The following is a 15,877-nucleotide window of genomic DNA, read 5'->3' on the forward strand; positions in this document are numbered from 1 at the left end:
TTTCTCAAAGGTAGTGAGAGGGCTGAAATATCTAATCAGGTGAAACCAGGTCAGATGTATTAAAGGGGCCGTTAGAAGGTAATGATATTTTTTGTTGTTGACAAGTAGGGCTATAGGATATGCCCAGCAGATCAAGCTGTAGTAATGGAGAATGCAAGTTGCTATCGTAGATGGATGATTTTGGTCAAGTGTCAAGTCTGATTAAGATGTACTGTTTGACCTGAGTGTTTCCAGCACTTTCTATTTCAAATTTTCAGCATTTGCGGGGTGAAAGAAATGAATAGCATTGTTTCTCTGTAGATCAAAAGAAATAATGGCAGAGGTAGGCCATACAAGACTCTCAGGGCTGCTCTGTCATTCTACAAAATCATGGCTGATGCAGCATCTATTTCAGTCTCATATTTTTGCCCTATTCCCATATTCTCTAACATCCAGAAATCTATTGAACTTGGTTTTGAATGTAGGCAATGGCTATGCCTCTTTATGCAGCTACCAGCCAGTTTTAGTTAATATTTTTATATGCATACTCACATCATAACTACACAGGATTCTTGATCTAATGCAGAAATGGAACAAGTCCTTTATTCAAGCTAATTTGAGTTTTATAAGTCACTAGTTCGTCTTTTAAATGAAAGTTCATCCTGGCCTTGTACAGTATAACCCCAATAATCTAGTCATTGCATCTATTTCCTTAATCAGTAATCTGATCTGGCACTAGGTCCATGTTACGTTGTGTGAGAGTTCATTGCATCAGGATATTCATCAATCTATATGTGATTTACATAAAATCTGAATCTTATGAATTGCACACAGAAAACAACCAATATGGAGACTTGAACCAGTTTTTGTTTTATTTTCTCCTTAAAGAATCTGATTCTACCATTTTCATTGAGCCCATCACGGAAGAGCGTGCTTCTAGAACCTTGTATCGAATAGAACTTCTCCGGAAGGTTCGAGAGCAAGTGTTACTCCATGCACAATTGGATGAGCGACTCAAGTTATGCCAGCCAAGCATGGACCTGCCTGAATGGTGGGAGTGTGGCAAACATGACAAAGATTTATTGATTGGTGCTGCAAAGCATGGAGTTAGCAGGACAGACTATCACATTCTAAATGATCCTGAGCTTTCTTTCCTGGAGGCCCATAAAAATTTTGCTCAAAACAAAGGGGCCAACCAGCGGATCAGTACACCTTTCCAAAACCAACCTGGTGCCTGCGTAAGCCAAGTATCTTCTGTTGCTCCAGCCACACCAGTTCCAGAAGAAAAATGTACAGAGCAAGCTGATGATGATAGTAAAACTGAAGGTGAACTAAAAAGTCCTTTACCAACAGCGCAGGGTGAGCAAGGTGCAGAGCTTTCTAAGGATGATGGAGAAACGAATTGTGCAGAGAACATACAGATTGATTCTGATTGTCAGAATACCTCGGAGCCCTTGTCTGTGAAAGTTGAGCATGATGCTAATGATACTTCAACCCTGGGTCCTAAAATGCTTGCTGAGTCTGAGGAAAAGGAATTCAGACCTAAATTACCATTTGAGAAAGGGTCAGAAGATGATGATGAGGAGGAGGAGGACGACGACGATATTGATGATAAGTCAGAAGAATCATCCCAACCAGAAGGTACTATGTGTGAGTGAACAATTGTTCCTAATAAAGAATTTGTTGCTTTGTGTAAATGCCTTCTGCTCTCAGAGGCAAGGTACTTGTAATTTTGTGATACTTCAGTTGATTAGAAAAGCAGTTGTACAACAAATTATAGAACCATTTTCTATATTTGTACATTTAAAATTTTTCAATCTGATGAATCATACACAAAATCCTGTTTAAAATTTTGTGTTGAAACATTGATTACATTGAAATTTTAAAACATTTATCATTGTAATCAAAATAATGCTTAATCAGGTTAAATAAATGCTGATTTCCATCTTGTGCACAAGAGTCACACAAGGTGTCGAGAGAATGTGACTCCACTTCCATAATAAATGAGTGTAGATTAATTCCATATAGCAGAGTGGTGTGCAAGGTTGCTGTAAGCTTTTGAGTGTAACAATCCATTGATCCCTAAGTGGAACACTATTAAATTGCCTTAGCAGAATCTTAAATTTGCTTTTATTAAACTCTGTGTATGCTGAACTTGCTAAATAATCTTTTGCTTCATTTTCAAGTTTCAAAGATTTTATAGTAATCCAGTAAAATCAAAGTACTTGCTTTGTAAGCATTTACTTGGAGATATTGTCCCTGCTGAAACTTGAATTCTATAAATTACAACATCATTGGAAGTTAGATTTAGGACTGTGTGGCACAGGGAGCTGCTGCCTGTATGGACTTTACACATTTTTCGTTGTGACCCAGTGGGGTTTCCCCATGTACACCCCAACTTCCAAAAATGTGCCGATTGAGAGGTTAACCGATAATATAAATCACCAATATTGTGTAAGATGAGATGTAGAATATGGAGGAAGCAATGGAAAGTTGGAAAAAACTTGTTATAAGAAAAAACATTGAGAAAATGTGATGGTTCTGTGAATCAGCAATGATTGAAGTAGATGCATCCATCATTTGGAAATATGAAATAATGTTTAAAAATGAGAACTGCCAGATTAGTTATCCCTTCCATATGTGCATCTCAATAAACTTCCACAAATACCGCAATAATGAGTTAAATGATAGTATAGCAGTTCCTTTGTTTCAATATGAGTGCATTAGGGCTTAACAGTTCTTTATGACGTACCAGTGTAACAATCTAGTAGGAAAACTATGATGCCAAGGTAATTTAAGTATTGGATGGTAAATTGTATTTTTATTTTGCTATTGAACTTCATATTAAACCGAATAAAATAATTTCTTCCATTCATAATTTCATGCTTCATTCAATGACAGGGTCATAGGGTTGGTGTTGTTGTATTCAACTTGCATAATCTTCTTCACAGCTGGGACTATTTCTCAAGGCAAGCATTTTGATGAAGAAAGCATTGCTTCTTTGAGCACTGCCCGTGATGAAACTCGTGATGGGTTTTTCATGGAAGATAGTGAACCCACAGTAGCTCAGCTACTTCATGAAAGAACATATTCCTTCTCATTCTGGCCAAAGGTATGTGTAGATTTAATGTATGATTTTTTGATTTGTTATTTTTGCTTTGCAAATATGAAATTGGTACTATTTGTCTCTGGAAATGCATTTTTTAATCCAATCAAATTTGTTCCTTTTAATAAAATAGGAAGAGTGTGGTATTATTTTTTGTTTACAACAATAACATAAAATGGCTGCAATAAAGCATATGGCTTTAATTTTAGATGTACTCACCCTTTAGTCTCCACATTGAGCTAGTACAGCATGTTTTCTCCCAACTTTTAAAATAAGAAGTCCATTAAGTGCAGGCAAGCAACAAAGATGACTGCCCTTCATATATCAGTAGTTATATATTTCAGAGTTATTACTCTTCTTACCCATACCCCACCCTTCCCATATCAAACCCAGTAGACTAGAATCAGTCAGACAAATGAGAGATTCTGTTATTGAGAGTTTCTTAATAGATTATGATGCTAAGTGTCCAACTGCTTCTCACACTCCACTGCAGAGCACTGCTATTGAGATCTTGAATTTTAGAATCTTTCCTTGCATGGTATATCTAAATATTATTAAATACTTATTGAAATTTAATTTTGAATAAGCCTTTTGTTATGTGATGTGATAAATCAGTTTAATAATAGACTAAATAATATGTAACCCATTACAACTCATTACTGCTGCCATAACAGAATACACCTGTATTTTGGAACAGCACCTTACGGTTTTGTTTTGTTACTTATATTTATTGTTTTTGCTAACTTCTGTTTATTCATTGAACCTACTTTACCTTAGTCTTACAAAGTAAGATAAGACCTCATTTTATTTTGTGTTCTTGATCCGTAATTAATATATTGTTAGTTTCACCTTCACTGCTTCCTTAATAGATCACAAAGTTTGAGTTCCATGATATTTAAAATTGCATTCTGGACAATGCTTTTGTTTTTATCACAAACCAGATGAGAGTATTAACAGTAGGTCAGGGAGTGCATTGCAAATCCTCAACATAGCATTTATATGATTATATATCTGTGTATATATATGTATCTGTGTATATATTATCACACACTGGTTTTCCTGTACTGAGTCAGTTGGATACATAAAATGCTTACATTTTTAATATGCTTGCAATCATTTGCATGATTTATGTTTTATTCATTTGCATAAATGCATAGATTGTCTCTTAAGCTTCCTGATCTAAAAGTCAGAAAATCTGATAAAGATCTGGAAAAGATAACATATGGAGATAGGAAAACAGGCTCAGAACACTGAGCCCATGGATGTATGTCTACTGCAAAAGTAGTATTTACATTTGACCGCCTCATCTAATGTTTATATAGCGCTTTGCCTTGATATTCCAATTAGAAAGATAAAGTTTCTATGATTGTGTGATTCTTTTTATATTTTGGGTGCACATGTTATACTTTAACTTTGAAAAACGCTGATTTAAGTACATTTGCACAAAAATTCATGTGTGGGTGAATGCTTACTGGAGCCCTGATGCAAGCTTGTATGTACTTCAATGTATTGTTGCTTTACAGGATCGAGTAATGATTAATCGTTTGGACAACATATGTGAAGCAATAATCAAGGGAAAGTGGCCTATAAATAGGCGCCAGCCATTTGATTTTCATGGTATAATCAGCTACACCCCTACTTCAGTAGAAAGCCCTCTGCCAAGGAGGAGTTTTACTGAACTCTCCATTGTTGGTCAAGGGAGCTTCAGTACCTGTGAAGATATAGCAGGTTCTCCTCAGGTGTCAAGGGTAAGTACTTAATATTGTTTTATTATATCAGATGTATGCACTCTAATACTGAGCAAATCTTTGCTGAAAATGTTTCTTAGCCCATTTATAGCAATAAAACTATATTTTGGGAGGGGAGCTAAAACTTAATCTCTGCTATTCTTGTCCTAGTTTATACAAGTCAACTGAGTTTGCTTGGTAGGGGGAGAAAAATAGCAAAATTGAAAGTCAAACCATTGTATCAACTCCCCACTGAGAGTACTTAATCACTTAATCAGATTGTGAACTTTATTGGTCGTGCTGCAGACTTTAAACAATTCATGGTTTTGAAGGACATGATGCAGACTCTTGATGCTAAAACTGTGGGTGAGTGCCTAATTCCTCTTGCAATCAGCAATCATCCTGATAAACATGAAGTTGTTCTTTCTACAAGTAGGGGAAGAGTAGCGTCAGCTTATCAAGAGTTTTATAAACTATGAATTGTTTAATTCAATTTAACAATGTGTTCCATTCCTCTGGGCTGTGCATAATTTTATGGCAACATATATATTTGTTACAAGCTTTTGAATCCTTAATTCCTTGATGTCAACTGTTTCAATTTTCAGGATTTCCTTGAATTTATAAAACCTCTAAACCAAGCACTGTTGCTCCATGAGTGCTTGCAATTTTTTTATGTACTGTATCCAAGTCGAAACCAAATGAGGCCTTTCAGTTAAGGAATTAACAAAAGTTAGTTAGTCCAGTATATGTAGATATTATTCAGTGCTTACTTTAGCTGTTTTAAGTGCCCCTAATTTTCTGCTCATTCTGTCAGCATCTGTCATTCTGTCATAATGAAAGTAAGTTAGTTGAAACATACTTTTACATGACGCTGAGGGGTTATAAGACCACAAGACGTAAGAGCAAAATTAGGCCATTCAGCCCATTGAGCCTGCTCCACCATTTGATCATGGTTGATTTATTTTCCCTCGACTCCATTCTCCTGCCATATTCCCATTACCTTTGATGCCCTTTACTAATTAAGTACCTTTCAACTTACATTTGGAATACATGTCCCCCGTAGCTGTCTGTATCACTGTATTCCACAGATTGACCACCCACTGGGTAAAGAAATTCCTCATCTCTGAAAGAGCCCGAAGCACAAATAGATCAGACTTGAGTGCATCATATCATTGGATGACTGAAAGAAATTCAGCAGTTGGGGTCACAAATAATTGGTTAAATACGGATAGTGATGCAGGAAGCTGTAAGGCAATGCTGCAAACCAAACTCTTTTTAAAACAAAATTTAAGAATGCTGGAAACATTCAGCACATGAAGTGGCATCTGTGAAAAAGGAAACAGAACGGAGTTAGGCAAATAAAACTAACCACCGGTAAGAGGTAAGATTTCCTGGCAAGTTTCTAATCAGAATAACAAATGGATACAGTAATTCCTACTTTAATGTTGACACATGGCAGATCAAGGTAGTAATAACAGGGCTAAAGAGTAAGAGTTTATTCTGTTTGGAGTCATAGATCATAGTGATACATCATTCGGTGTGATGGTGCTATTAAATGGCAACTCTTTGTGTGTGGCTCCGATGGGAATTATCAAATATTCCCAGTTAGGACTATGGCTGAAGTCCACAGTCACAGCCATGGGGACTTAAGTAAGCAGCATTGTTTTAAGATATTTAAAAATTCTATTAATACAGAAAGTTGGGTGGGGGGGGGGTCGCGTGCAGGTCTTACAGATACGATTGAAACACAGGGGCCTTGGACTTCTACTCCTGACTGCCCTGCCAACAAATGTACCATCTCTGGAAAATACAATTGAAGACTTCAACAAGATTGCTGTACCAGAGGGACATCAAAGACGGATGTGTTCCCTGCGCAAACGTGGCTTACACCTGCAATTTCAGACACAGTGCTTCACCATTCTCTGCAGAGCCAGGACAGCTCTGTCTTCTAAAGGCAGAGGAGATGGATTAGCTCATCATGGTGCACAAAACTGGCTCTTCTGTCTCAGTCCTTCTCGTCCCACCTGGAATGTCTAGCGGCCAAATGGTGTCTGTTTTATCTGCTGAGAGAATTTTCCACCATCATCTTGGTAGCAGTCTACATTCCACCTTGGCCAACATCAGGCAGGCACAGGGGGAGTTGAACAACATATTCGGCTGGCACAAAACTGATGCCCTCCCTATCTTTGCGGGAGATTGAAACCAGGCCAGCTGGAAGAAGTCTGAGTGACTACCACCACTGATCACCTGTGGAACCAACACACCTGACCACTGTTATACCACCACCAGCCATGCTTACCATGCTATCCCATGCCCACACATTAGAAAGCCCGATTACTTGGCACAAATTCTAGTAACAGTATGTAGGCAGAAACTAAAGCCTGCAGCACCAGTGGCGAGGACCAAGAAAGTATCTTCACGGGAAGCAGAGAAGCCCTAATAGGACTGCCTTGAGTTGGTGGACAGGATAATATTCAAGGATTCATCTTCGAGTCTGAATGAATACACTCTAGTTGTCACTGACTTCATCAGGTCCTTTGTGGATAAGTGTATGCCTCTTGTGAACATTCTGGACATACTCAAACCAAAAGCTGTGGATAAACCATAAGATCTGTAGTCTGCTGAGGGCTAGATCAAGACAGGTGATCCAGAACTATACAAGAAATCCAAGTATGACCTATGGAAGGCTATTTCAAGAGTGAAAAACAATTCTGATTGAGGTTAGAGATGGAATCAAGGGACTTCCGGTAGCGCTCATGGAGTGAAGTTGCATTCTTGACTTGCTCCATTACCTCTGAGTTTTTTTTCTTATGATCAGCTATATTTTAATTAACCATTAAGGCATCAACTTTTACAATACTTTGAAATAAATTGGGCTCTCCGATAACTGGATGCGTTTAAGGTCTGCTATGTCTAAGAATGGGAAAAACGGGAAGGATGGCAAACCTCCGGTTAAACCGAAAGGTATTGATTTCCCTCCGACTGAACCACCGGTGACTTTGAAAGCTATATCGGAGTTAATTCAAAGGGAAATTTCAACCTCTGTTACGGAGCTGATTCGTGCGGAAATTTCAATTAATTTCCAGAAAATTGCCGATTCAATCGATAAGACACAAACATCTATTACGGAACATCAGTCGGCTATATCTGATCTTCAAAAATCCACGCAACAAAGTGAGCTTAAGATGGGGAAAATCGAAGAAACAATTAATGTAATGAAGAAGAAACTTGACTTTCTGACCTTTAAAAACTCTGACTTAGAATCTAGGATGCGACGGCAGAATCTACGAATGATTGGGGTGCGTGAAGCTGTTGAATCGGATAACCCTATGAAGTATTTTTCTCAACTTTTAAAAGATGCATTTCCTACTGTATTTCCTGACCAACCACCATTATTGGATCGTGTTCACAGAGTTCCATCATACTCGCCTAGGTCAGATAAACCTAGGCATGTCATTTTACGGTTTCATTACTTTCAAGACAAGGAAAAACTGTTTCGATTCGTTCGATCTAAAGGTTTCATTGATTTTTTGGATCTTAAGTTCCGATTCGTGGAAGATTTCAGTAAACCAATTCGGGATCAACGGGTTCGTTACAGATCTGTGATGTCGGAACTCTACAAGATGGATTTAAGACCAGCGCTTCTTTACCCTGCATGTTTAAGGATTCGTACGTTGGATGGAGCCCTCCGTTTTTTTGACTCTCCGTCGGATGCCCAGAGTTATCTGGATCAATTTTCACCTTCAACATTTTAATTGTAATTTTTTAACTATCTCCGTTGATCGGAGGCTTTGAATTTGTCGGTCTTAATTTTTTTTTGCCCTATTTGGGCAGAAAAGTTTATTTTTGATTACTTAATATGGTTGCTAAACTTTCTTTTTAACTGCGTCATTTCTTTCTTTTTCCCAGGGGATTCTGGGTGGTTACTTCCTTATTGTCTTTTTACGTATTTCCTTTGTGGCCTTAAATTTTGTAGTTTTTTTTAAAATCTATTTTGTTTTGTAGGTTTTTATAACTAGTTTATGTTAATAATCTTTTTTTTTGTTTTGTTTATTCATGGGTCTGGGGTTTATTGCGGTTTTTTTTATATATTTTCTGGCTTTTATTCTGTTATGTGTTTATTTTAATTGAGTTATCTTTTTTTTTATTCTTTTACTGTTTTATAATCAGCTGATCTTTTTTATATTTACACTTTTTTTTTTAGGGAGCGTTTACCGGAAGTCATGGGGGTAGTTTTAGTGCTTGCTTTCGGTCTGGTCTGCGTTAGATTTAGCCTTGGGGTCATGGGGTGGGGGGTGGTGGGAGGGGCTTCACGTTTTAGTTTCTTTCTTCTTGGACTATATACATTATTGAAGTATTGGTTGCGTTCTTCTTCCCGGTATCTCTTGTATGTTCTGTTCCCTCTCCGGGTTTGTGGGTCGAGCCTATCGTCAATCCTTCTTGTTGTGGGTTGACTTTAGGGTTTATGGAGTCTATTATTAATTTTGTCTCCTGGAATACTAATGGTCTTAATCATCCTATTAAAAGGAAAAAAGCTTTTAAAGTGTTCCGGAGACTTAAAGCACAAATTTTATTCTTACAAGAGACCCATGTGCGGAGGGGGGAACAGACTACGTTTTTTTAAATTCTGGAAGGGACAACAGTTTCATTCGAACTCCAATGCTAAGATTCAAGGCGTCTCTATTTTTATAGACTCCTCAGTTACTTTTATACACATGATATTATTTCTGATCCGAATGGTAGATTTCTATTGGTTAGTGGTTTACTATTTAATAAAAAAGTAGTTTTGGTTAATGTTTATGCTCCTAATATGGACTGTCCGGAATTTTATAAATCATTATTTAATCAGTTTCCGAATTTGAATGAGTTTTCATTGATCTGGGGCGGAGATCTTAATACCTGTTTGTCTCCAGCTTTGGACCGTTCGGCTCCTTTACGGACCTTACCTAATAAATCTGCAACTTTGATTAATTCATTCCTTTCTGATTCTGGGTCGACGGACATTTGGCGCTTTTTGCATCCTCAGGAAAAAGATTTTTCTTTTTTTTCACATGTTCATCATTCCTATTCAAGAATTGATTATTTCTTTATTGATTCTCGTCTTATTTCCTCAGTGATTAAATGTGATTATGACTCTATAACCATTTCGGATCATGCTCCACTTAAGCTTTCTATTAAAATTCTGGCCAATATACAAAATAATAGACAATGGCGTTTTAATTCGCTGTTGCTTCAGGACTCGGACTTTGTTAATTTTATGAATGAACAGATTGATCTTTTTTTTACAATTAACCATACAGAGGATATTTCTGTTAACACTCTTTGGGACACTTTTAAAGCTTATATTCGTGGTCAGATTATCTCGTATTCTGCTGCTTTGAGGAAGAAGCAGAAGCAGGAGGAGTTGGTAATTGTGGACAAGATTAAGGAAATTGATAAGAAATATGTTATAGCTCCTTCTGAGGAGTTATATAAACAAAGAACTGAACTTCAAATGGAACACAGTTTATTACTCTCGTCCTCGATTGTAAACCAATTAAAGAAAACAAGAAGTGAATTTTATGTACACAGTGACAAAATTGGCAAACTGTTGGCTAATCAATTGAAGTCTAATTATGCTAAATCTCAAATTAATCAGATTTATAACCAAAATGATCGACTGATACTTGATCATGTGGGGATTAATCAAACCTTCTGTGATTTTTTTAACTCTTCCTTATATCAATCAGAGTCTCCTCGAGATTCTAAATATATGAATGATTTTTTAGATAATTTAGACTTCCCTGAGATTTCACAGGATATGGCTTCTATGTTAGATACTCCCATTACCATGGATGAGATTAAGAATGTTATTTTCTCCATGAATTTGGGGAAAGCTCCTGGCCCTGATGGGTTTACCGTAGAATTTTATAAATGTTTTGCTCCTTCATTAATCCCTTGGCTCTGTAGGGTTTTTGAGGCTTCATTGAAACTTGGTAAACTTCCTGAATCTTTTAATAGAGCGTCAATTTCTTTAATATTAAAGAAGGATAAAGATCCTGCTCAATGTGCATCTTATAGACCAATATCTTTATTAAATGTTGAGTCTAAAGTTTTTTCTAAGTTATTAGCAAATAGATTAGAAAAAGTACTTCCCTCTATTATTTCGGAAGACCAAACGGGTTTTATTAAAGGTCGTTACTCTTTTTATAATATTCGTACACTGTTAAATATTGTTTGTACTCCCTCACAAAATGTTCCTGAGTGTGTTATCTCTTTAGATGCCGAGAAAGCTTTTGATAGAGTAGAATGGCCTTATTTATTTAAGGTGCTTGAAATGTTTAATTTTAGCTCGAAAGTTATATCCTGGATTAAACTCTTATATTATTCTCCTGTGGCCTCGGTCCGTACTAACTCTTTAAGTTCACCTTTTTTCCCTCTTTTTCGAGGTACTTGACAAGGTTGTCCTCTTAGTCCCTTATTATTTCATATTGCATTAGAACCTCTTGCAATTGCCATTCGAGAATCTCCAAATATTACTGGGATAACTCGGGGCTTAAAGTCCCATAAATTATCATTCTATGCTGATGATTTACTTTTATATATTTCTAATCCTCAAAAATCCATCCCGGCTGTTTTAGAGTTATTAGCACAATTTGGTCTTTTTTCAGGTTATAAATTAAATCTTAGTAAGAGTGAACTCTTTCCGATTAATAAACAACTTCCCTTCTATTATAAATTTCCATTTAAATTGATTAATAATTATTTTTCATATCTTGGGATTAAAATTACTTGTAAATACAAAGATTTATTTAAGACTAACTTTTTACCATTAATAGACCATATTACTCAACTTTCATCTAAATGGTTTCCTTTATATTTAACTTTGATTGGTCGTATTAATGCAGTTAAGATGTTTTTTTTGCCAAAATTTTTATATATATTTCAGGCATTACCAATCTTTGTTCCAAAATCTTTTTTTGACAAAGTTGACTCTAAAATTTCTTCATTTATTTGGCAGAATAAAAACCCGAGGCTGGGTAAAATACATTTACAGAAAGCTAAGAGAGATGGAGGCTTAGCATTACCTAACTTTAGATTTTATTATTGGGCAATTAATATTCGACATATGAAATTCTGGTTACTGGACCAGGATATACTATCCATTCCTAAATGGGTAGTATTGGAATTACAATCTGTTCAGGGTTTTACACTTGGCTCTATTTTAGGTTCCTCTCTTCCTTTTGATTGGAAACGCCTTAAACAGGTGTCTAACCCGATAGTTAAATATACCTTGCGTATTTGGTTTCAATTCAGAAAATTTTTTGATTTTAATCAATTTGGGTTAGCGATTCCTATTTTAGGTAACATTTTTTCCTCCCTCTTTTACGGATCGTGCTTTTCAAACTTGGAAGACTAAGGGTATTTCACGGTTTTTGGATTTATTTTTAGATGGTTCCCTTATGTCTTTTGAACAATTATCTAATAAATATAACTTATCAAGAATACATTTTTTTAGATATCTACAAGTTAGAAATTTCCTAAGTACTATACTTTCTTCCTTTCCAATGCTTCCTCCTACATACATTTTAGATACTATAATCAACCTTAATCCATGTCAGAAAGGTGCATCGGCTATGATTTATAATATTATTATGAAACTTAGGAAAGCTCCATTTGATAAGATTAGGGTAGATTGGGAACAGGAATTGGGGTTTACCATTTCCGTGGATGACTGGGGGCAGATTTTACAATTAGTCAATACTTCCTCTATCTGTGCTAAACATTCCCTAATTCAATTTAAAGTTGTTCATAGAGCACATATGTCCAAAGATAAGTTAGCGCGCTTTTATTCTCATATTAATCCTTTTTGTGATAGATGTCCGGGGCAGATAGCCTCTTTAACTCGTATGTTTTGGTCTTGCCCTACTTTGGAAACTTTTTGGAGAGACATTTTTAATATTATCTCCAAGGTATTGAATATAGATATCTCTCCTCACCCTATTACTGCTATCTTTGGACTACCTAAAATTTCCAGTAATTTCTCCCCTTCAGCCCGTAGAACGATTGCATTTCTTACTTTAATGGCGAAAAGATGTATCTTACAACATTGGAAAGAGCTTAATGCTCCAACTACCTTTTTTTGGTTTTCTCAGACGATATTATGCTTGAATCTGGAGAAAATTAGAAGCAATCTTTATGACTCCTCATTTAAATTTGAACAGACTTGGAGATCTTTTATTCAATATTTTCATTTAATGTAATATATACCCTTCTTGTTTTTTTTACTGTTTTTAATGGAGGTCGGGATTGAGGACGTGATTTTAAGTTTAACTCTTTGGTTTCAAGTTAGCCCATTGCTTTGCTTTGCTTTTAGTTAGTTGCACGGTGGGTTTTTTTTGGGGGGGGGTTTCCTTTTCTCTATTGATATATATATATAAAATTAGTATACTATTATGTTACCTTGGTATGTTATGTTTAAATTACATTGTTTGTAGTATCTTTTTTGTATTAATATCTTCTGTAATTTTATTATATTCTAACAGTGTATTAGTGTCTATATGGCTTACCTTTTTGTATACTTATTTAATAAAAAGACAAAAAGAAAGAAAGAGATGGAATCAAATTCATATCAGCTCTGGCAGGGTTTGCAAGCCATTACTTCCTACAAAGTGAAACTTAACAATGTGAATGACTATGATGCTTCACTCACAGATGAGCTCAACATCTTTTGTGCAAGCTTTGAAAGGCAGATTAAAACTACACCTGTATGAGTCCCTGCATTATCTGGCATGTGATCTCTGTCTTGGAAGCCAATGTCAGAACATCTTTCAAGAGGGTTAATCCACGCAAGGCAGACTCTGATGGTATATTTGGTAGAGTTCTGAAAATCTTTGCCAGCCAACTTGTGAAAGTGTTCAGAAACATCTTCAGTCTCTCAACGCTGCATTCAGAAGTTCCACCTGCTTCAAAAGGGTGACAATCTTACTAGTGCCCAAGAAGAACACAATGAGTTGCCTCAGTGATTATCACCCAGTGGCACTCACATTTACTGTGATTAAGTGCTTTGAGAGGTTCGCCATGTCAACTCCTGCCTAAGCAAGAACCTGGATCTGTTGCAATTTGCCTATTGAAGCAATAGGTTTACAACAGATGCAATCTCACTGGCTCTCCACTCTGCCTTGGAGCATCATGACCATGGTAATAACTATCTCAAGTTGTTTTTTATTGATTGCAGTTCAGCATTCAACATAACCATAATCAGTTCCAATCAACAAGCTCCAAAGCCTGGGCCTCTGTGCCTCCCTCTACAGCTGGATCCATGACTTCTTCATTGGGAGACCACAGTTTGTGTGAATCAGAGATAACATCATCTCCTCGCTGACAATCAAAACTGCACCTCAGGGATGTGTGCTTAGCCCACTGCTCTACTCTCTACACCCACGATTGTGTGCCTAGACAGAGCTCAAACACTACCTATAAATTTGTTGATTGCAGTTATGGTTACCAGAATTTCAGATGATGACAAGGAGGCATATAGAAGTGAGATAGATCAGCTCATTGAGTGGTGTTGCAACAGCAACCCTTGCACTCAATGTCAGTAAGACCAAGCATTTGATTATGTGCTTCCGGAAGGTTAATTCAAGGGAACACACACCAATCCGCATGGAGGGTTCAGAAGTGGAAAGTTCTTGGGCTAAGGTATCTCTGAGGATCTAACCTGGGCCCAACATAATTGATGCAGTTACAAAGAAGGCATGACAGCGGCTATATTTCATTAGTAGTTTGATAAGAATTGGTATGTCACTAAAGGCGTGTGCAAATTTCTATAGATGTACCTTGCAGAGCATTGTAACTGGTCGCATCATCATCTGCAATGGAGGGGTCAATGCACTGGATTGGAAAAAGCAGCAAAAAGTTGTAAACTCAGTCATCTCCATCATGGACACTAGCCTTCCCAGGATCGAGGACACCTTCAAAAGGTGCTGCCTCAAAAGGGCGGCAATCCATCGCCCAGGATGCGCTGCCTTCTCGTTGCTACCATCAAGGAAGGGGTACAGGAACCTGAAGACATGATCAACATTCTAGGAACAGCTTCTTCCCCTCTGCCATCAGATTTTTTTTAAATAGACAATGAACCCATGAACACTACCTTGTTATTTTTTTCCTCTCTTGCACTACTTATTACAGTTTTATAAATGTATGTAGTAATCTATAGTTTATTATGTATTGCTGCCACAACACAAGATTTCAAAGTTCAAAGTACATTTATTATTGAAGTATGTATATACCAAAGTATGGTGCCGACTCTCTGGGCGCACCTTGGAAAAAGCGACACAACAGGCTTTTAATATCGTAAATCAGCGAGTTGTTTGTTATGTCTCCCCTCTCACTGTGAAATGGGGATACCTTTTTCCCCTAATTAGGAAGAGAGAGAGGTATGATGAATGACCAGGTGAATGAGTAGTCTTTGGGGTACTGCAAGTCTGTGTCTTTATTGATGCTTTGCTGCATGCTCGAGTGCTCAATGAAGGGTGCAGATGCTTTTTTGCTTTGTTGCCTTGCTGCTGCTTGTGTGTGGGAGGGGGTACTGAGGGGGGCTTTGGGGTTCTAATGTTTTAACTATCATTCTTTGGGGCACTCTGTTTTTGTGGATGGTTGTGAAGAAAAAGAATTTCAGGATGTATATTGTATACATTTCTCTGACATTAAATGTACCCATTGAAACCTATATATTGTACAACCTTGATTCATCTCCTTGTTGGCAGCCACAAAACAAAGAAACCCAATGGAACCTATTTTTAAGAAGCTATCAAATACCCAATGTGCAGAAAAAAAAACAAATTGTGCAAACAACAAAAGTAAGCAAATAGCATTCAGAACTGAAATTCACGAAAGATATGAAGCCGGCAGCTGATTCAGGAGCCCATTAGTTGCAGGCCACAGCCTCAGTTCAGTGCAGAAACGAGTAAACCTTGCAGAATAGTGAGCTGAACCGGTCTGTTCCCTCGCCTCCAGCCCTGACACCCTGACCTTTTCAATCTGGCCTGGCACTTAAATCGTCTGAACCTCGGGTTGTCCTTTG

The 15,877-nt window shown here is 37.0% G+C and overlaps 1 protein-coding gene across 4 annotated transcripts in view; it reads left to right on the plus strand.

Moving 5' to 3' along the window:
- chd7 (chromodomain helicase DNA binding protein 7) overlaps positions 1–15,877 on the plus strand; it is a 236,865-nt gene that overhangs the window by 208,487 nt on the left and 12,501 nt on the right. For 3 of the 4 annotated variants that reach the window (XM_063064050.1, XM_063064060.1, XM_063064079.1), the window contains exons 31-33: positions 868–1,629; positions 2,931–3,091; positions 4,609–4,833. In XM_063064050.1, the coding sequence (XP_062920120.1) occupies positions 868–1,629; positions 2,931–3,091; positions 4,609–4,833 (1,148 nt within the window). The remainder of the gene's footprint in view (positions 1–867; positions 1,630–2,930; positions 3,092–4,608; positions 4,834–15,877) is intronic. The other variant, XM_063064069.1, reaches the window with a different exon arrangement.

Source organism: Mobula hypostoma, chromosome 1, assembly GCF_963921235.1.
Source record: "Mobula hypostoma chromosome 1, sMobHyp1.1, whole genome shotgun sequence".
Taxonomy (NCBI): domain Eukaryota; kingdom Metazoa; phylum Chordata; class Chondrichthyes; order Myliobatiformes; family Myliobatidae; genus Mobula; species Mobula hypostoma.